At 44.9% G+C, this 22,604-nt stretch overlaps 2 protein-coding genes and 1 non-coding gene across 3 annotated transcripts in view; 1 reads left to right on the top strand and 2 right to left on the bottom strand.

The window, feature by feature from the left end:
- Positions 1-4,507, bottom strand: part of LOC125554258 (uncharacterized) — a 5,350-nt gene extending 843 nt beyond the window's left edge. The window contains exons 1-3 of the mRNA XM_048717833.2: positions 2,805-4,507; positions 2,391-2,553; positions 715-878 (exon numbers count right to left, since the gene is read on the bottom strand). Coding sequence (XP_048573790.2) covers positions 715-878; positions 2,391-2,553; positions 2,805-4,150 — 1,673 coding nt within the window. The 5' untranslated portion in view covers positions 4,151-4,507. The remainder of the gene's footprint in view (positions 1-714; positions 879-2,390; positions 2,554-2,804) is intronic.
- A 4,882-nt stretch (positions 4,508-9,389) lies between these two features.
- Positions 9,390-10,494, top strand: LOC125554257 (NDR1/HIN1-like protein 13). Its single transcript, XM_048717831.2, has one exon. The coding sequence runs from the start codon at positions 9,483-9,485 to the stop codon at positions 10,251-10,253; it is 771 nt and encodes a 256-aa protein (XP_048573788.2). The 5' UTR covers positions 9,390-9,482; the 3' UTR covers positions 10,254-10,494.
- Positions 10,495-12,171: 1,677 nt separating this feature from the next.
- Positions 12,172-12,244, bottom strand: TRNAR-ACG (transfer RNA arginine (anticodon ACG)). Its single transcript has one exon. It is a non-coding gene; the product is annotated as a tRNA-Arg (tRNA).
- Positions 12,245-22,604: the final 10,360 nt, after the last annotated feature.

Genomic DNA, 22,604 nt, shown 5'->3' with positions numbered 1-22,604 from the left:
CTTTAGTTTTATCAGAGTTAATATAGTTTACATGTTGCCAAACACATGCTTGAAAAATACCAAGTTAATCTCATGACAGAGAAACGAAACACATGATGGAGATACATTCACTACTTGCCAAAAGATAAATCTGGTTGGGGATGTCTAACTCTCAGATTATACAAGGGAGCAAGAAAAAAAGAATTGAAGGTATTACAACAAAGGTTGGGTTCATGTAATCAGGGCACAGTTCATTCCGTTATCAGCACCCTTATTGTATTGTCTGTGAAATGCACAGACCGTGAAGACTAATTACTGTTACATGTTATCGCCTGAAAATGAGTTGAATCTAGAGCAACAGAAACTATGGGAAAATAAGATTTTTAAGGTCAAGGGGCTAATCAAGCTGATGGTGTGAAGATATGGTTCTTCTGAGAAGGGAGGTGAAGATAACTCTTACTCCAGCAAAAGATCAGTTAATGATATAATGCGAGCAACGAGCAACAATATCAAAAAAGTATTATCAGTATAAGCTGGATATTCTTCCCTTTAATTAAATCCACCAGTAATATGAATCTATATATCTAGTGTTGATAACATGTCACTGATAAGATCTCTACAAGTAAGCAGACAAGTAAAACTGCTTCACAAAAGAATTGGGAAGACATAGTGCAAGAATGTTCCTTTATAAATAGCATAAAGTACCAAGATAATAAAGAGGAAGGGTGGGTTTACCCAAATGGATCTTGAGCGAGCTGAAAGGCATGAGCACACACTTCCACAATTAGCTTCGCCTGATATTCACCACGTGCACTAGTTATGCACTTTTGTAAAACACAGCAGCCATGGCGATGTATTGCCATCTCAAAACAGTGAGTTGCAGCAGCCTCAAATATGAACTGTCCAAAGAGAGTAGACTAAATCAATAAATACATCACAGATGATAACGATATAATCAAATCAAGCAAGATAACTGCATAGCTTCATACACTTGCATAAGAATTCCATAACACACTACTAATTTACCCAACATGCTCACCACTAGATATGACATTCAAAATGACATTGAGTTATTGACAGTTTGTAAGGCGATCATACTTGCTCCATAAATAAATTTCTATACGTTGGCATTTGCCATTGGATAATGTAAGTGCAGAATATACTTGTATAAGGTCTGGTACATTAACTTCACGATCGAGATATTCCCATGTTAAAAGAAAACTTAGCATCAATCAAATATTCCTGCTGATATTAGTCTTGCGGGTTATTCTCCAACACAAGGTACGTTTAGAAATATGTAGAAGACAATAGAAGAATAAAGGGATGCATGATATAATAATCATAGTCGAGTACAAGGAGAGGGGGGGACTCAAAGGGTCACACCAAACCAACATCGTTAAGATGATTATGCAATAAATTAGTCCACTGAGAACCTAAACACTCGTAATTTAGTTAAGCATAACCACAATTAGGTTTTGGATTATTTTAGGACATGATTTTTTTAATGTCCCGATCTGGTAACTTAAATTCAGGTCATATTTTAGGTCTCCCTAGTCGTCCAGACCCCAAGTATAACACATACATACAAATAAGATCTGGTAACTTAAACACAAGGTACGTTCAGAAATATGTAAAAGACAACAGAAGAATAAAGGAATGCACATGATATAATAATCAAAGTCAAGTACAAGGGGGGGAGGGGGGGCTCAAGGGTCACACCAAACCAACATCGTTAGGATGATTATGCTAGAAATTAGTCCACTGGAGAACCTAAACACTAGTAATTTAGTTAAGCATAACCACAATTAGGTTTTGGATTATTTTAGGACGTGAATTTTTTTAATGTCCCGATCTGTTAACTTAAATTCAGGTCATTTTTTAGTTATCCCTAGCCGTCCAGATCCCAAGTATCACAGATACATAAAAATAAGACCTAGTACTACCTACCTCAAAGTCCTAGGTACCTTTTGTATATACAGTGATGCTTATGGAATTAAGATAACAATCAGCAAACAGTCTCCTGAATATTGGCTAGCGCATATAAACTGCTAATGAAACTCTTTCAAAGATAAACTTCTAAGATTATGCACATACTGATGTACAGGTATAGTTTTTGTTCATCTGCCGGCAAATTTACATAATGTAAGTAAACACGGAACAACGTGTTATAAATTCAAGCCAACATACTTCTTATGAGTTTATGCACATGTGTAGGTTCAAGTACTTCAATATTTAATTTGCACTAGATTGTGCAGGTTGCATGGTAGGTCCACAGAACATAGCTGATAAATTCATTGTCATGGTGCTGATTCTCAAACTTATGGAGTGTATTTGTCAAAAAAAATGATAACTAATAATTGCTCAAAGTCAGTTATATGACCAAAAATAGCTATGTAAGTACTATTATGTACCTTGTTCTCCTCTGCACCAAAGTTTGACAAGCACTTCTGTATGACATGATTACCATTGAGATCATTGACAAGATGCATGAAGCCTGGCTGTAGGGCCGAAATAATGAGCACGATCTGCTTCCTGACCTTAACAGTCTCTATCAATTTCTGAACTGCCCTTGTGCTGAAACAAATCACAACAACCAAATCATCACCAATCATTTGCATGCATTTAGTAACAAAAGGGGTTTATGTTGCAATGTAAGCATCATTTCACACTTCTACTGCCAGTGCACTTCCTTATCCAAACACAAATTGCAGCAATCTCAAAATACAGTAATAATTTGTGACAATTGGTTAGCAAGTAAAATTACTTCTAATTTCAGGATCATGGTGCAGTTAATTGATCAGTTTAGGCAAGAGAAGGTAAATTACCCATGAGAGTTCACAGAGATTCTCAGCAGCTTCACAGGATCCTCCGTCAGCACGGCGATGATCCTCAGCCTCTGATCCTCATCACACACATCCAGAAGCTTCTGAATGAGATAGTTGGCAAACGAGTTGATCATGAGCTCTGCCATGTGGTCAATGATTCCTTCGAAAATCACATCCACGTGTTGTTTCCCTTCCTCAAACTTCTGCTGCAGGAACCGGCAGCCATTCTGGTCCTTGGCCATGAAGTAGATGTACCCCTTAACGCCAACCATGTTCTCATACCTCAGCATCCTAGGACTCTCCATCTCCAGTGCCCTGTTGTTGTTGGCATGCTGCTGAAACCTCCTGTCCTTGGCACGGTAGAGAACAGGCATGTTCTTCTTGCCATCGAAATTCTGGCCATCCTCGCGGCGAAACGCCTCCATCTGATTATTCATGCCGCCTTTCATGTAGCGATTGCCGGTATGCACAGGCACGCCGTACTCGCAGTGCAGTTTGGGTGAACGGGCTGCTCCACCACGGGGATCAAGGGCAATCGGGCCAGTCCCAACAAACCCCCAGTTGTGCTGTTCTGCGGCAGCCTGCCCAGGAAGCATGAAGGGCTCGGGGTGAGCATGAGCAGGGTGCACCAGGCCCTGTCCCCAACCAATGCCGGTGCCGTTTGCTGTCCTATTGTACATGAAGCCGTTCATGTTGACCTCCAGGCCGCCGGGGTGACCGCCCAAGCCGACGTCCGGTCCGAGCGCGAAGCGGTAGCCGGCCGCCATGGCCTGCTCGTTCACCAGGGGCTCGCCAGGAACCGAGGAGCCCGGCGCCCCAAAGGGGTAGCCATAGTAGGCGGCGCCACGCGCCGCAGAGAAGTCCGCCGGGGCGCCGTTGCCGACGGGCGTGGGCTGGGGCGCGGCGGGCGCGTCCTCGACGAGCAGGCCGCGGAGCTGGTTGGCCAGCCACTGCTTCTCCGGGTCGTCGACGGGCTGCACGAGCGGGGACGGCGCGGCGGCGACGAAGGGGCTCGAGGGATGCAGGGGCGCCGGGCAGACGCGGAGCGGCGGGTGGTACGCGCCCCCGCCGCCGCTGCCGCCCTGGTGATCACCGTCGTCGCGGCGGTTGACGACGACGGCGTAGCAGGCGTCGTCGGCGCGGCGGGGCGACGCGGCGTAGCGCGGCGGCGCGAACCCGTGACGGCGGTCGCCGCCGCCATGGCCCTGGGAGAGGGCGCCGCCGCCGCCGGCCCGGTGCGCCTGCGGGGAGGTGACCTGGGGGATCTCGCTGAGGAGCAAGTCCATCTCTTTCTCCTCGGGGCGCTCGTCCGCCGCCGCCTGCGCCGCCGCCGCCGGGCCCTTCATCGCCAGATCAAACACCAAACGCCCGACGGAACCAGAACGGAGAGGAGGCGGATGAGAAGAAGAGAAGAGAGAATCCAATCGGAGATTGCAAGAGGAGGGGGCGGGGGCGGGCGGGATCGGCGGGGAATCCGCGGATCGGGAGCGGGGATCGGGAGCAGGGGTTAGCAGTGGTGCATTGGGAGGCGGATGGGGCGGAGGGGAGGGGAGGAGGCCGGTGAGGCATGCAAAAGAGGGGAGAGGAGGGAGGCGTTGGTGGGTTTATATACCCAATTGACTCGGCGCAGGGCTTCCCTTCCTTCCCCTTGGCTGGCTTGGCCATCCTCCCCCCTCCTCCCTGCTCCCTCAGCTCTTCCCCTTCCTCCGCACTGCTGGCTGGATTGGACGACTGACCGGAGGGGACGAGCGTACCACCGTATTATTTTTCTTACTTTTTAATTTTTTTACCAACAGATATAGACGATCTTTCTACCCGCCGCATGGATTTTAACCGCACCAGATCTGGGATCGATCCTTTCTGTTTCGGCTTTGGGTAATCCATCCATCCATTGTTCCCTCAAAAAAAAAAAAAATACACCCACCCATTGCTGCTGCTACAACTACCACTACCATCTCTCCCCCTTTGAATTTTGTGCTACTAATTGGGATAGAACCTGCCTTACATGACACGCTAGTCTTGTTGCGCATTTTAAAATGCTCGCATGTCTATTTGTGTTACGTGGTTTCTTTTTTAGGGGCCGTTTATGCTATTTACAATTTTCGACGATGAAACTTTGAAAAAAATACTTTTTGGCATAACTCTACGACTCGGTACACTTTGCGTCATCTTTTTGTTCCTACGACTTTAGGTTGGGTTCCGCTATCTCACGAGAACGACAAAAGAACTTGTTATGATAAAGTGGAAACTAATTATGATACTGGCGATGGTAGCTCGAAGAAAAGAGTTATCTTGAGTGTGTCAGTACAATTTTGATGATGCAACGCTAAGAACTTATACTATGCCCCTTCTCATTTTTTTTTCTACGGCTTTTTAGGTCCACTTTTCGTGGTATCGTGAATCTAAACAAAAAGTACTTGATCACCCGGCGCAAACGTAAGGAAACGTAGAACAAAAGACACCCTACTGCTAGCAAACCCACATTATTGTTTACGGAAAGTCCAAATTGCCATACAACGGAAGTAAAGCAGACAAAACAAAACAAAAAAACAAAACTGAAAGCCCGACACATTTACTTCACTCAATCCGTGTTACCTACAATAGACTAGAAGAAACCGCAACGTAATACTCGTGCACGCACACGAGTGAATGTTATTGGTCTCTTTTTGTGTTGAAATGTTTTGGATTTCTGAGTTTAACTTGCCATGAAAATGTTGCACGTTGATTTTACGTAGTTTTTATAGTTGAAAGCTTTTTTTGGTTTTGGGGGTAAAAAATAATGTTTCCTCAAGTGGAGTTGAATGTTTTCGTTCACGTAACCTCAAAAGCTCACCAACCAGTTGGATGCTAAACAGTTAGAATATCCTTTTTGCGAAAAGTAAGTGCTTTTGTCAACCGGTGTTTCTTCTTGTACTTAGACAACAATGGCATTGTCTTTCTTCAGTTTTGGTTGCACTCCTGGGAACGGCGGGATTTGTAGAGAGGCTAAGAAGAATCATTCTAACGTGAAAACTAGGTATGATACTAAGGATAGTAGTTCGAAGATGGGAGTTATCTACTTATCTTAAGTGTGTCACTACAGTTTTGATGATGTAATGGTAAAAACTTGGTATCTTGTGCGCAATCTTTTTTCTCCAAGGCTTTTAAGGTCCAGTTCTACGGTATCGTGAATACCGAACAAAAAGTACTTGATTACCCAGTGCAAACTTAAGGAAACGTAGACCAAAAGACACCCCACTGCTAACAAAGCCACATCATTGTTTACCAAAAGTCCAAATTACAACATGCGGGAAGAAAATCAAACAAAAAAAAACCCAACACATTTACTTCACTCAATCCATGTTGCCTGCGATAAACCAGAAGAAACCAATTATATATAGACATAACATGTGAAAAACATAACCAGCATGTGATGGTGGGCGCGCAAAACCAGCCCTCACACGAGTGAATGATATTGGTCTCTTTTCGTGTCGAAATATCTTAAATTTATGAGCTTGACTTGCCATGAAGCGTTCATATAGTTTTTTAGTTGAAATTGGCTATTTTATATTTTTTGGGGTTGAAAATAATGTTTTCTCAAGTGGACTTGAGTTCTTTGTTTCATCACGTAACCTCAAAGTTGGCCAACATGTTGGATGCTGAGCATTTAGAATATCATTTTTGCAAAAGGTAACCGTTTTATCAACCAGTGTTTCTTTTTATACTTCGACAACAATGACATTGTCTTTCTTTAGTTCCGCTGGCCACTCTATGGTAATGAGGGAATTTGTAGAGGGAATTTGTAGGGAGTACAAAAGAAGCTATCTACTCGGCTTGGTGACGACCTTGGTTTTGTGCTTCTTCTCTACAGCATTATTGTATCTTCGCGTGGGTGTCCGCGTTGCCCGGTGTTGCCTTCTTTGGGCTGCGGAGACGGTTTTAGCCTGGTTTTTCATTACAAAAAATTACGGGATTGGTTTTTCATTAATTAATCGAGCAATCCTCTTCTTTTCTAATGAATCAAGATTCTTAGAGGCCGACTTAAAAAAACTATCTACTTTTTTACATACCCGCCAAACAAAAGTGCAAGGAGCAAGTGGGCTAAACTGCTCTCCCTTGCTATAAATAAAATAAAGAGTAGAAAGAGACAGATATGACACTTGGCTGTTGGCTAATCCAGACGAGGAAAAGGAGAGCAGAGACTTGCCCGTGTGGCGACTCCAACAGCTCTGCTCAGTGCACCAGATGGACAATCGTTCACGCAGTCTCTGCCCAAGTACATGACTTTTTTATTTTTATTTTTTTGGCAACGAGCTAGTAGAGATTATGCGGCGAAGGTACAAGTTTAGCTACTTTAGTACGTGCATTTTTTCCGGGAATTAAAAATGTGACAGGTTAAGAGACCCACCCAACTATTTTAAGGAAATATTTCCTCCATGCTTGCTAGCCATGCGATCCTTCGTCTTCATGCACCACTGACCAAGTCACATCGCGCGTTTCCAGTTCTGCACACCAGCATTGATTTTTCATTAGAGGGTCTACTTCATTGCAGCAAGAATATTTTTTCTTTTAGTGCAGTTAATGGATGTTAATTGCCATCCATGAAGGGCATTCGATTCGTCAGTTGAGAACGTTTGGCGAGTGGGATTAGTGGAGTGGTATACAATGGTTAAAATTCACCACAGTACTACAGTAGTAGTAATATTTTTCTTCAAACATATTGTGAGAGTTTTTCTTTAAACGAGGATAGAATCTCTGCCACATTTCCGGAAGAGCCAGGGGAGGATATACGGGGGAGCAATGCTACATCTATGCAAGGGCATCTTTAACGTGGATACGCAAACCGTCCGCATGCGTTCGGACCGTGAAAGTCATTCAACATGGGTATGTGTCGGTCCGCGCCGCGGTCTGGACGCATTTTCTCCTGTAAATGGGAGACAAAATAAGAGGAGATTTGCGGGAGTCCGGACAGTACATAGGATTGTGACACCCACGGCCCACCCAATCCTCCCTCTGAGTCCCATTTCCTTTCACTTTGCCCCTTCTCCTTCTTACTTTGTATCCGCACCCTCGACCTCCGCCGTCATTATTGTACGTCTCCGGCCGTCATAGAGGCATTGTCGGACGTCCGCAACCAGCATCGACGCGCTCGCTCGCCTTTACAACGGAGTTGTCCACGCTGAAGTCGTTTCTACCTAGATACGCTCCGCCCCGCCGTCGACGACCTCCATGGCGAACACCACGCACGACAGGTGTTTGGTCAAATGCCATTGATTTTTTTTTCAAATGTTATGTAGTTTTTTAGAGTACGAAGGATGGTGAGCTACTCGACCATGGAGGATGAGTTGTTGTGTGATGCGTGGTTGGCCGTATCCGCGAAATTCGTAGGCAGGAGAAGAGGGGTGACCTTATGGCAGCAAGTGCATGAAAAGTTTCGTGCACAAAATCACATTGCAACCTACAACATGTTCATCATTCAACAGCTCAAACGTGAGTTCGTTATCGTATTGTTGGTACACTATCCAGACCAACGTCATCATGTTTTGTGACGTGGTTCGTCAGCTCGAGATAATGTGACCATTGCACAGGGCAGAGGACGAGGCGTAACTTTTGCTTCCTCTTGCTCAACTTATTGATTGATTCATTCACTCAACATTGGTTTGGTCTACGCATTATATGTAGCCCGCACGCACTGCGTGGTGCACCACAATACAGAGGGACGGTCATTTACGTGCACACAATGTTGGATGAAGCTGAAGGGAGAGTATGTGTGGAACAACATGATCCGTTGATGAAAAACTTGTTGGACATACGGAATCTAGTCGAATCTGAGACATTGTTGTACTAGGCTTAGTTTGCATGCTATGTATGAGTGATTTGTGCTATTTTCTATCCGAACTTTAATGAATATTAGTCGGTTTGCATGAATTTCATTCAGTTTGTCTAAATACGGATTGAAATGTATGCGGACAACGTTGGATGGAGGCCTCCCGCATCCGTATCCGTGGATGGATGCGGGAGGAAATCTGCGGGTTGCCATTGGAGATTCTCTAAGTTTTTTTGGAGGAAATTAGGAAGGGGGGCCATCCAATTGAATTCAGAGGCCGCGAGAGATTTGTTATACGCAGATTACGTAAGGGGCCGATCTTTCCGTTGCTTTCCGACTCTTGGCAAAAATGATTGTTGGCATCGACGCATGATTTTGGAACACTCGGGCATTTCATTTGTGACACACCGATCTCAGATAACCTCTACTAGTAGTATAAAATAAAAGAAGGTGTGGCTAAATCCTATCTAGGTATATCTCACTCAATCAAACAGAATAACAGGGAGTGCAAAGAAGAAGAGAAATAACATGAACCTCTACGTAAAATCAATGACATATAAATTAGATAGACTTTGTTAATCCTCGCTAGATAGACTTTGCTAATTCTCATTATCAGTCGCAAAACATAATCTCCATTAGATGAGAAACTAGCAAATTCGCGAGAAACAATACGATCAGGGCGCGACGGCCGTTGCGACGAGCCTTGAGCGGTGGTGCGTGCCACCCGCCAACAATAGGCATGTCGCCAAAACCGTGGCGCGCACGGGCGCTCCCCCCGGTTTCCCTCCAAATCGGGCCCTCCGCCCGCCTCATGCGACGTCCTCCGCCAGCTCCCTCCCGCCCCCTCGCACCTCGCCGTCCTCTTTCCTTCCATGGCGGAGAGGGCGCTCCCGCCGCCCGTGCCCGAGCAGGCCTCCGCCGCCCTCGCCCAGCTCAGGGCCCCGCCGCACGAGACGTACGTCGTCAAGGTCCAGAAGGACCAGATATACCGCGTGCCGCCTCCCGAGAACGCCTACCTCGCCGAGCGGTACCGCGCGGAGCGCGCCGGCGGCGGCAAGAGCGGCGGCGGCTCCGCGTGCTCCACGCCCCTCCTGCTCACGCTCGCCCTGGCGGCCGCCGCGGTGCTGCTCCTGGGCGCCAGCGTCTGGCTCTCCGTCGTGGTGATGCGGCCGGCCCCGCCGAGCTTCTCCGTGAACAGGCTCTCCGTGCGCAACGCGTCGGCGCAGCGCCACGCGGAGGTGGACTACGACTTCTTCCTCACGGCGGTCAACCCCAACAAGGTGACCGCGCTGTGGTACAAGGACGGGGGCGCGGCCAGGCTGCTGCACCGGGGCACGGCCCTGGCCAAGGCCGCGGACGTGGGCACGCCAGAGGACGGCGGCGTGGACGCCAAGGACTTCAACGTGCTGCTGCGCGGCGGCGGCGGCCACGCGACACCCAAGGCGGTGGAGAAGGCGCTCGGGGGGTCCAAGAAGGAGGCCGTGGCGCTGGAGCTCGCCGTGGAGTTCCCCGTGCAGGTGCACGTGGGCGCGCTCGCGTTCGCGGCCAAGAGGCTGGCCGTGGCGTGCGAGATGAGAACGGCGGGGCTAGGGAAGCACGTGCACATTTCGTCGCAGAAGTGCAGGAGCAGCTTCGGGAAGTGACCGACGCCGACCGCCGCCGCGCCGAGGTGGCGCGCCGGCGCTTTGTGCATAGTGGGATCGAGGGCCGAACGGACGGGCAGTGGTGGGATCGTACGTGTACGCCGCGTGTAAATGTGTCTTGTAGCTCGTGCTTGATGACTCTCGAGGCTCTTTGTGTGCAAATATGTGTAAGTTGTTACTAACCGGAATCTGGGACTTGCTGGACTTGTGTATAATCATGGAAGATTGTTCGCTCGTGATACATGCTACCTGCTGTTGTGATCATCTAACCCATATGTCCGGACTGTCCGGCACCTTTCGAACACAATCCATATATGGGACGGATTTGAGTCTACTTGGACGCATCCGTCATGTCGCATTGACGGACGGACGCGAAAATACTTTGGTCCGTCAAGGGAGGTCACCGATTTGGTGGCCGCATTCATGGCGTGGGTCGGTGCGTCATCCGAGGAGCCGAGAACCTAGCTATTTAAGCCGAACGGCGAGGGCAAACCCTAGCTGCCACATCCCACCCACTTTCCTCTCGTCCCCGCCGCCATTGCTTCCCCGTATGTGCCCCCTTCCGCTCCGACCCTTGCTATCAGTCATGGTTCGACAGAAGCCGGAGCGTTGGGCAGAGATAGCGGCCGAGATGGGCGTTGTCAAGTAACGTCATGTCGCATTGCGTCGGCATGGAGGGCATGGAGGAGCAGGCGCCGCGCATGGAGGAGGCGGAGGCGGAACGGTTGGAGCGCGAAGCAAGCGGGTGCTGCCGCCCGCGTGACGCTCGTCGTCGATCTCGGCCCCGTTGTCGAAAACCAAGCCATCCTCGGCTCGCTTTAGTCCGAGCGGGAGGTGGCGGCGAGTCGCCGCCTTATCCACTTGCGCGAAGTGAGGCAGGAGCGGCTCTTTGCGGACAATGACGGGGAGGAGGAAACGCCGGAGATTCGCCATGCCGCCTGACCACGAGGTTGGCGGCTCCAGCAAGAGGTCATCCACATCTTCGACGACGGCGAGTAGTTCTAGGATATCTTGCCTTTTGAACATAGCTTGTGTGTTTCATACATGGTGTAGGTGCGACCAAACAAACGTTGCACGAAGCAGCATGAGAACGAGGATTTGCAGATGTGGGATGTGGTTGCAACCGTGGATAAACAAGGGGTGACCGGCTTCACATCCGTGAACATACAGGGGGTCGTATTTGCTCAGGCTGTACATAAATTTTTATCTACTGCCCTGCCCGGTCATGCCGAGCATTTTGACACGTTGTGCAAGCAGCATGCCGGGAGCCGGTAAAAACGTATGGAAGCACAGTGGGAGGGGAGGACACTGCTCCTGTCGCCTTGTCGAGAGAGCGTGAGCAGTGCCTCACTTGTGTGTCCTTCTTGTCGTTGGTCGACGCGACGCGGACGTGCTCGGCCGGCGGCGATCCTGGATCGTACTAGCACGAAGTACTACCCCTGCAAGGACGCACGGCTGGCGACGGTCCGGTCAGCGCGCCTATCTCCTAGCACGACATTCGCCAGCCGTCGGTTTGTCACCATGCTCGACAGCCGAGTCGACCGACGCGCACGCCCTCTCGGTCGCCGCGTCGCCAATTAAGGCTCGGGCGGTCGGTCCTGTCGCCGCGCCATTGGCTGCCTGCCCTCGTCTACCCCCTGAACTGGAGTAGTGCTAGTTGACGACGCCCGTCGTTGACAGGTGCCGATCCGTCACATCCGCGTTCCTCCCTCGGCCCCGGCAAGCCGGTGTGGGCGGTGGACCGGAGAACGGGACAAGTAATTCTCGAAACAAGTGCTGCGCAAGGCTAGTGACTATGGGAGAGAGACTCGGGGAAACCGTGGGTAAAACAAAATGTTCGTCGCAGGAGCTTCGAAGCACGCTCGGTAGGTTTTTTTATGTAAAAAATAAGAATGTGCAAAACAAAAAAGTACAAAACCGACTCCGCTGGGGATCGAACCCAGAATCTCTGGTTTCGTAGACCAGCGCCTTATCCATTGGGCCACGGAGTCCTTGCTGTAATTTCAGCAGGTCTGAATTGACAACTTCGGATCGGTTCTCCTAATGGCACGACTTGATCCAGTCCTGCAAACACTTCTGTAAAACGCAGCGAAGCACGAACTGGGTAATTTGCTGAAAACTGACCGTTCAAGTTACTTAGGCTAAAAAAAATATATAGCAAGGCTCAAAAAAGAAGACCATCCGAGGTACTTCTATCCATGACTCTAAGTTGGTGGCATACCCGAAAATATAAAGATCATGTTCTTTTGAAACACAGTACAAATACATATGTTTACGTATGTGAACATACTCCCTACCATTATGAGCATTTTCAGTTTTGACTGGTTTTAAATAGCGGATTGGGGTCTGCGTAGCGGAATGCGGATAGCGGGCGATATTGCGGGCGCTATGTCCACGTAGCGGATTTGTAAAAACACTATATTATTGTGTATATTTATATATCATTAACAAAAAGTACTGACATTTAATTTGAGTAGTACCGGACACTATTGCGCTAGCGCTATTGCGTGCTATCTCCGTTATTTGGAACTATACGTGGCTTGTAACTTGGCCTTTATTATGTGAAAATGGGACACATATTGCCAAGCAAAAAAAAATACTGGTAAATAGATCTTGAGATTTATAAAGTTTCCACATGCATTTTCTAATTGATGGGCACATCATAATACTAAAAGAATAGCACCCATACAGTCTGGATTACTTCTGAAAATGGAGCACCTGATCTGGTAGATTTTGAAATAGACACCTCATAATCGACATGCATATTATAGCACTGAAAGAAAACCGCCTGGAAGTCGGAACATATCTAAAAAAAATACAAGCACATGTGCCCCTACAATGATCCCCTAAGCAAGTAAGGTAGGATCTAACACACTTATTGCTAATGGCCAATGGTGATGGTGAAATGCTTGTTGTAAAGTAGCCAACAATGTAAGGCTTCTTTCCAATGCATGGGTGCTTAGATGAGGTGCTAAGTGCATTAAAAATCTTAGCAACTAGTCCCTCCCCCCCTGTTGGGTTTCGTAGTAATTTCAAAAAAATTCCTACGCACACGCAAGATCATGGTGATGCATAGCAACGAGAGGGGGAGAGTGTGATCTACGTACCCTTGTAGATCGACAACGGAAGCGTTAACTTGGTTGATGTAGTCGTACGTCTCCACGGCCCGACCGATCAAGCACCGAAACTACGGCACCTCCGAGTTCTAGCACACGTTCAGCTCGATGACGATCCCCGGACTCCGATCCAGCAAAGTGTCGGGGAAGAGTTCGTCAGCACGACGGCGTGGTGACGATCTTGATGTACTACCGTCGCAGGGCTTCGCCTAAGCACTGCTACAATATTATCGAGATCTATGGTGGAAGGGGGCACCGCACAGGGTTAAGAATATGATCACGTGGATCAACTTGTGTCTCTAGGGGTGCCCCGTGCCTCCGTATATAAAGGCTCAAAGGGGGGGGGGGCTGGCCGGCCAAGAGGTGGCGCGCCAGGAGGAGTCCTAGTAGGACTCCCCCCTTTCCTAGTTAGAATAGGATTCGTGAAGGGGGGAAAGAGAGAGAGAAGGAAGGGGGGCGCCGGCCCCCTCTCTCCTTGTCCTATTCGGACTAAGGGGGGAGGGACGCGCGGCCCATCCCTGGCCACCTCTCCTATCTCCCACTAAGGCCCACTAAGGCCCATATACCTCCCGGGGGGTTCCGGTAACCTCCCTGTACTCCGGTAAAATCCTGATTTCACCCGGAACACTTTCGATATCCAAACATAGGCTTCCAATATATCAATCTTTATGTCTCGACCATTTCGAGACTCCTCGTCATGCCCGTGATCACATCCGGGACTCCGAACAACCTTCGGTATATCAAAATGCATAAACTCATAATATAACTGTCATCGTAACCTTAAGCGTGCGGACCCTACGGGTTCGAGAACAATGTAGACATGACCGAGACACGTCTCCGGTCAATAACCAATAGCGGAACCTGGATGCTCATATTGGCTCCTACATATTCTACGAAGATCTTTTATCGGTCAGACCGCATAACAACATACGTTGTTCCCTTTGTCATCGGTATGTTACTTGCCCGAGATTCGATCGTCGGTATCCCATACCTAGTTCAGTCTCGTTACCGGCAAGTCTCTTTACTCGTTCCGTAATACATCATCCCGCAACTAACTCATTAGTTGCAATGCTTGCAAGGCTTAAGTGATGTGCATTACCGAGAGGGCCCAGAGATACCTCTCCGACAATCGGAGTGACAAATCCTAATCTCGAAATACGCCAACCCAACATGTACCTTTGGAGACACCTGTAGAGCTCCTTTATAATTACCCAGTTACGTTGTGACGTTTGGTAGCACACAAAGTGTTCCTCCGGCAAACGGGGGTTGCATAATCTCATAGTCATAGGAACATGTATAAGTTATGAAGAAAGCAATATCAACATACTAAATGATCGGGTGCTAAGCTAATGGAATGGGTCATGTCAATTAGATCATTCAACTAATGATGTGATCCCATTAATCAAATGCCAACTCTTTGTCCATGGTTAGGAAACATAACCATCTTTGATTAACGAGCTAGTCAAGTAGAGGCATACTAGTGACACTCTGTTTGTCTATGTATTCACACATGTATTATGTTTTCCGGTTAATACAATTCTAGTATGAATAATAAACTTTTATCATGATATAAGGAAATAAATAATAACTTTATTATTGCCTCTAGGGCATATTTCCTTCAGTCTCCCACTTGCACTAGAGTCAATAATCTAGATCACATCACCATGTGATTAACATCGATAGTTCACATCATCATGTGATTAACACCCATAGTTCACATTGCCATCTGACCAACACCCAAAGGGTTTACTAGATTCAGTAATCTAGTTCACATCGCTATGTGATTAACACCCAAAGAGTACTAAGGTGTGATCATGTTTTGCTTGTGAGAGAATTTTAGTCAACGGGTTTGCCATATTCAGATCCGTATGTATTTTGCAAATATCTATGTCAACAATGCTCTGCACGGAGCTACTCTAGCTAATTGCTCCCACTTTCAATATGTATCCAGATTGATACTTAAAGTTATCTAGATCAGTGTCAAAACTTGCATCGATGTAACTCTTTACGACGAACCTTTTGTCACCTCCATAATCGAGAAACATATCCTTATTCCACTAAGGATAATTTTGACCGCTGTCCAGTGATCTACTCCTAGATCACTATTGTACTCCCTTGCCAAAATCAGTGTAGGGTATATAATAGATCTGGTACACAGCATGACATACTTTATAGAACCTATGGCTGAGGCATAGGGAATGACTTTCATTCTCTTTCTATCTTCTGCCGTGGTCGGGCTTTGAGTCTTACTCAATTTCATACCTAGTAACACAGGTAAGAACCCTTTCTATGACTGTTCCATTTTGAACTACTTCAAAATCTTGTCAAGGTATGTACTCATTGAAAAAAACTTATCAAGCGTCTTGATCTATCTCTATAGATCTTGATGCTCAATATGTAAGCAGCTTCACCGAGGTCTTTCTTTGAAAAACTCCTTTCAAACACTCCTTTATGCTTTGCAGAATAATTCTACATTATTTCCGATCAACAATATGTCATTCATATATACTTATCAGAAATGTTGTAGTGCTCCCACTTACTTTCTTGTAAATACAGGCTTCACCGCAAGTCTGTATAAATCTATATGCTTTGATCATACTATCAAAGCGTTTATTCCAACTCCGAGATGCTTGCACCAGTCCATAGATGGATCGCTGGAGCTTGCTTATTTTGTTAGCACCTTTAGGATTGACAAAACCTTCTGGTTGCATCATATACAACTCTTTTTTTAAGAAATTCATTAAGGATTGCAGTTTTGTTATCCATTTGCCAGATTTCATAAAATGCGGCAATTGTTAATATGATTTGGACAGACTTTTAAGCATCGATACGAGTGAGAAAATCTCATCGTAGTCAACACCTTGAACTTTGTCGAAAACCTTTTGCGACAATTCTAGCTTTGTAGATAGTAACACTATTATCAGCGTCCGTCTTACTCTTGAAGATCCATTTATTTTCTATGGCTTGCCGATCATCGGGCAAGTCAACCAAAGTCCATACTTTGTGCTCATACATGGATCCCATCTCAGATTTCATGGCCTCAAGCCATTTTGCGGGATCTGGGCTCACCATCACTTCTTCATAGTTCACAAGTTCGTCATGGTCTAGTAACATGACTTCCAGAACAGGATTACCGTACCACTCTGGTGCGGATCTCACTCTGGTTTACCTACGAGATTCGGTAGTACCTTGATCTGAAGTTACATGATCATCATCATTAGCTTCCTCACTAATTGGTGTAGTAGTCACAAGAACAGATTTCTGTGATGAACTACTTTCTAATAAGGGAGATGGTACAATTACCTTATCAAGTTTTCTACTTTCCTCCCACTCACTTCTTTCGAGAGAAACTCCTTCTCTGGAAAGGATCCATTCTTAGCAACGAATGCCTTGCCTTCGGATCTGTGATAGAAGGTGTACCCAATAGTCTCCTTTGGGTATCCTATGAAGACATATTTCTCCGATTTGGGTTTGAGCTTATCAGGATGAAACTTTTTCATATAAGCATCACAATCCCAAACTTTAAGAAACGACAACTTTGGTTTCTTGCCAAACCACAGTTCAGATTGTGTCGTCTCAACGGACTTAGATGGTGCCCTTTTTTCTTTGAACTTTTCAAATGTTTCAGACTTATGTTTCATCAAGTAGATATACTCATATCTGCTCAAATCATCCGTGAAGATCAGAAAATAATGATACCTGTCGCGAGTCTCAATATTCATCGGACCACATACATCAGTATGTATGATTTCCAACAAATTTGTTGCTCGCTCCATTGTTCCGAAGAATGGAGTCTTAGTCATCTTGCCCATGAGGCATGGTTCGCAAGTATCAACTGATTCATAATCAAGTGATTTCAAAAGCCCATCAGCATGGAGTTTCTTCATGCGCTTTACACCAATATGACCTAAACAACAGTGCCACAAATAAGTTGAACTATCATTATTAACTTTGCATCTTTTGGTTTCAATATTATGATTGTGTATTACTACGATCGAGATCCAACGAACTATTTTCATTGGGTGTGTAACCATATAAGGTTTTATTCATGTAAATAGAACAACAATTTATTCTCTTACTTTGAATAACCGTATTACAATAAACATGATCAAATCATATTCATGCTCAACGCAAACACCAAATAACACTTATTTAGGTTCTACACTAATCCCAAAAGTATAGGGAGTGTGCGATGATGATCATATCAATCTTGGAACCACTTCCAACACACATCGTCACTTCACCCTTAACTAGTCTCTGTTTATTCTGCAACTCCCGTTTCGAGTTACTAATCTTAGCAACTGAACTAGTATCTATTACTGAGGGGTTGCTATAAACACTAGTAAAGTACACATCAATAACATGTATATCAAATATACTTATGTTCACTTTGCCATCCTTCTTATCCGCCAATCACTTGGGGTAGTTCTGCTTCCAGTGACCAGTCCCTTTGAAGTAGAAGCACTAGAGTCAATAATCTAGATCACATCACCATGTGATTAACATCGATAGTTCACATCATCATGTGATTAACACCCATAGTTCACATCGTCATGTGACCAACACCCAAAGGGTTTACTAGATTCGGTAGTCTAGTTCACATTGCTATGTGATTAACACCCAAAGAGTACTAAGGTGTGATCATGTTTTGCTTGTGAGATAATTTTAGTCAACGGGTCTGCCACATTCAGATCCGTAAGTATTTTGCGAATTTCTATGTCAACAATGCTCTGCACGGAGCTACTCTAGCTTATTGCTCCCACTTTCAATATGTATCTAGATCGAGACTTAGAGTCATCCAGATCTGTGTCAAAACTTGCATCGACGTATCTTTTTACGACGAACCTTTTTGTCACCTCCATAATTAAGAAATATTTCCTTATTCCACTAAGGATAATTTTGACCGTTGTCCAGTGATCTACTCCTAGATCACTATTGTACTCCCTTGCCAAATCAGTGCAGGGTATACAATAGATCTGGTATACAGCATGACATACTTTATAGAACCTATGGCCAAGGCATAGGGAATGACTTTCATTCTCTTTCTATCTTCTGTCGTGGTCGGGCTTTGAGTCTTACTCAACTTCACACCTTGTAACACAGGCAAGAAACTTTTTCTTTGACTGTTCCATTTTGAACTAATTCAAAATCTTGTCAAGGTATGTACTCATTGAAAAAACTTATCAAGCGTCTTGACCTATCTCTATAGATCTTGAAGCTCAATATGTAAGCAGCTTCACCGAAGTCTTTCTTTGAAAACTCCTTTCAAACACTCCTTTTATGCTTTACAGAATAATTCCACATTATTTCCGATCAACAATATGTCAAACACATATACTTATCAGAAATGATGTAGTGCTCCCACTCACTTTCTTGTAAATACAGGCTTCACCGCAAGTCTGTATAAAACTATATGCTTTGATCAACTTATCAAAACGTATATTCCAACTCCGAGATGCTTGCACCAGCCCATAGATGGATCGCTGGAGCTTGCATATTTTGTTAGCACCTTTGGGATTGACAAAACCTTCTGGTTGTATCATATACAACTCTTCTTTAATAAATCCATTAAGGAATGCAGTTTTGTTTATCCATTTGCCAGATTTCATAAAATGCGGCAATTGCTAACATGATTCGGCCAGACTTAAGCATAGATACGAGCGAGAAAATCTCATCGTAGTCAACACCTTGAACTTGTCGAAAACCTTTTGCGACAATTCTAGCTTTGTAGACAGTAACACTACTATCAGCGTCCGTCTTCCTCTTGAAGATCCATTTATTTTCTATGGCTTGCCGATCATCGAGAAAGTCAACCAAAGTCCATACTTTGTTCTCATACATGGATCCCATCTCAGATTTCATGGCCTCAAGCCATTTTGCGGAATCTAGGCTCACCATCGCTTCTTCATAGTTCGCAAGTTCGTCATGGTCTAGTAACATGACTTCCAGAACAGGATTACCGTACCACTCTGGTGCGGATCTCACTCTGGTTTACCTACGAGATTCGGTAGTAACTTGATCTGAAGTTACATGATCATCATCATTAGCTTCCTCACTAATTGGTGTAGTAGTCACAAGAACAGATTTCTGTGATGAACTACTTTCTAATAAGGGAGATGGTACAATTACCTTATCAAGTTTTCTACTTTCCTCCCACTCACTTCTTTCGAGAGAAACTCCTTCTCTAGAAAAACTCCGAATTTAGCAACAAAAGTCTTGCTTTCGGATCTGTGATAGAAGGTGTATCCAATAGTTTCCTTTGGATATCCTATGAAGATTTACTTCTCCGATTTGGGTTCGAGCTTATCATGTTGAAACCTTTTTCACATAAGCATCGCAGCCCCAAACTTTAAGAAACGACAGCTTAGGTTTCTTGCCAAACCATAGTTCACATGGTGTCGTCTCAACGGATTTAGATGGTGCCCTATTTAACGTGAATGCGGCCGTCTCTAGAGCGTATCCCCAAAACGATAGCGGTAAATCAGTAAGAGACATCATAGATCGCACCATATCCAGTAAAGTACGATTACGACGTCCGGACACACCATTACATTGTGGTGTTCCAGGTGGCATGAGTAGTGAAACTATTTCACATTGTTTTTAACTGAAGGACAAACTCGTAACTCAAATACTCTTCTCTACGATCAGATCGTAGAAACTTTATTTTCTTGTTACGATGATTTTTCACTTCACTCTGAAATTCTTTGATCTTTTCAAATGTTTCAGACTTATGTTTCATCAAGTAGATATACCCATATCTGCTCAAATCATCTGTGAAGTTCAGAAAATAACGATACTTGCCGTGAGCTTTAACACTCATCGGACCTCATACATCAGTATGTATTATTTCCAATAAGTCAGTTGCTCGCTCCGGAGAACGGAGTCTTAGTCATCTTGCCCAAGAGGCATGGTTCGCAAGCATCAAGTGATTCATAATCAAGTGATTCCAAAATTCCATCAGCATGGAGTTTCTTCATGCGCTTTACACCAATATGACCTCAACAGCAGTGCTACAAATAAGTTGCACTATCATTATTAACTTTGCATCTTTTGGTTTCAATATTATGATTATGTGTATCACTACGATCGAGATCCAACGAACTATTTTCATTGGGTGTGTAACCATATAAGGTTTTATTCATGTAAACAAAACAACAATTTATTCTCTTACTTAAATGAATAACCGTATCACAATAAACATGATCAAATCATATTCATGCTTAACGCAAACACCAAATAACACTTATTCAGTTTCAACACTAATCCCGAAAGTATAGGGAGTGTGCGATGATGATCATATCAATCTTGGAACCACTTCCAACACACATCGTCACTTTACCCTTAACTAGTCTCTGTTTATTCTGCAACTCCCGTTTCGAGTTACTAATCTTAGCAACTGAACTAGTATCAAATACTGAGGGGTCGCTATAAACACTAGTAAATTACACATCAATGACATGTATATCAAATATACTTATGTTCACTTTGCCATCCTTCTTATCTGCCAATCACTTGGGGTAGTTCCGCTTCCAGTGACCAGTCCCTTTGCAGTAGAAACACTTAGTCTCAGGCTTAGGGCCAGACTTGGGCTTCTTCACTTGAGCAGCAACTTTCTTGTCGTTCTTCTTGAAGTTCCCCTTCTTCCCTTTGCCCTTTTATTGAAACTAGTGGTCTTGTCTACCATCAACACTTGATGCTCTTTCTTGATTTCTACCTTCGTCGATTTCAACATCACGAAGAGCTTGGGAATCACTTTAGTCATCCCTTGCATATTATAGTTCATCACGAAGTTCTACTAACTTGGTGATGGTGACTAGAGAATTCTGTCAATCACTATTTTATCTGGAAGATTAACTCCCACTTGATTCAAGCGATTGTAGTACCCAGACAATCTGAGCACATGCTCACTCGTTGAGCGATTCTCCTCCATCTTTTAGCTATAGAACTTGTTGGAGACTTCATATCTCTCAATTCGGGTATTTGCTTGAAATATTAACTTCAACTCCTGGAACATCTCATATGGTCCATGACGTTCAAAACGTCTTTGAAATCCCGATTCTAAGCCGTTAAGCATGGTGCACTAAACTATCAAGTAGTCATCATATTGAGCTAGCCAAATGTTCATAACGTCTGCATCTGCTCCTGCAATAGGTCTGTCACCTAGCGGTGCATCAAGGACATAATTCTTCTATGCAGCAATGAGGATAAACCTCAGATCATGGATCCAATCCGCATCATTGCTACTAACATATTTCAACACAATTTTTCTCTAGGAACATATCAAAATAAACATATGAAAGCAACAACGCAAGCTATTGATCTACAACATAATTTGCAAAATACTACCAGGACTAAGTTCATGATAAATTTAATTTCAATTAATCATATTACTTAAGAACTCCCACTTAGATAGACATCCCTCTAATCTTCTAAGTGATTACGTGATCCATATCAACTAAACCATAACCGATCATCACGTGAGATGGAGTAGTTTTCAATGGTGAACATCGTTATGTTGATCATATCTATTATATGATTCACGCTCGACCTTTCGGTCTCCGTGTTCCGAGGCCATATCTGTATATGCTTGGCTCGTCAAGTATAACCTGAGTATTCCGCGTGTGCAACTGTTTTGCACCCGTTGTATTTGAACGTAGAACCTATCACACCCGATCATCACGTGGTGTCTCAGCACGAAGAACTTTCGCAACGGTGCATACTCAGGGAGAACACTTCTTGATAATTTAGTGAGAGATCATCTTATAATGCTACCATCAATCAAAGCAAGATAAGATGCATAAAAGGATAAACATCACATGCAATCAATATAAGTGATATGATATGGCCATCATCATCTTGTGCTTGTGATCTCCATCTCCGAAGCACCGTCGTGACCACCATCGTCACCGGCGTGACACCTTGATCTCCATCGTAGCATCGTTGTCGTCTCGCCAAGCTTGTGCTTCCACGACTATTACTACCGCTTAGTAATAAAGTAAAGCATTACATCGCAATTTCATTGCATACAATAAAACGACAACCATAAGGCTCCTGCCAGTTGCCGATAACTCGGTTACAAAACATGATCATCTCATACAATAAAATTCAGCATCATGTCTTGACCATATCACATCACAACATGCCCTACAAAAACAAGTTAGACGTCCTCTACTTTGTTGTTGCAAGTTTTACGTGGCTGCTACGGGCTTAAGCAAGAACCAATCTCACCTACGCA

This window comes from Triticum urartu, chromosome 4A (genome assembly GCF_056163025.1).
Source record: "Triticum urartu cultivar PI428250 chromosome 4A, HENAU_Tu73, whole genome shotgun sequence".
NCBI classification, from domain to species: domain Eukaryota; kingdom Viridiplantae; phylum Streptophyta; class Magnoliopsida; order Poales; family Poaceae; genus Triticum; species Triticum urartu.
This window is presented reverse-complemented; position numbering and strand designations above follow the sequence as displayed.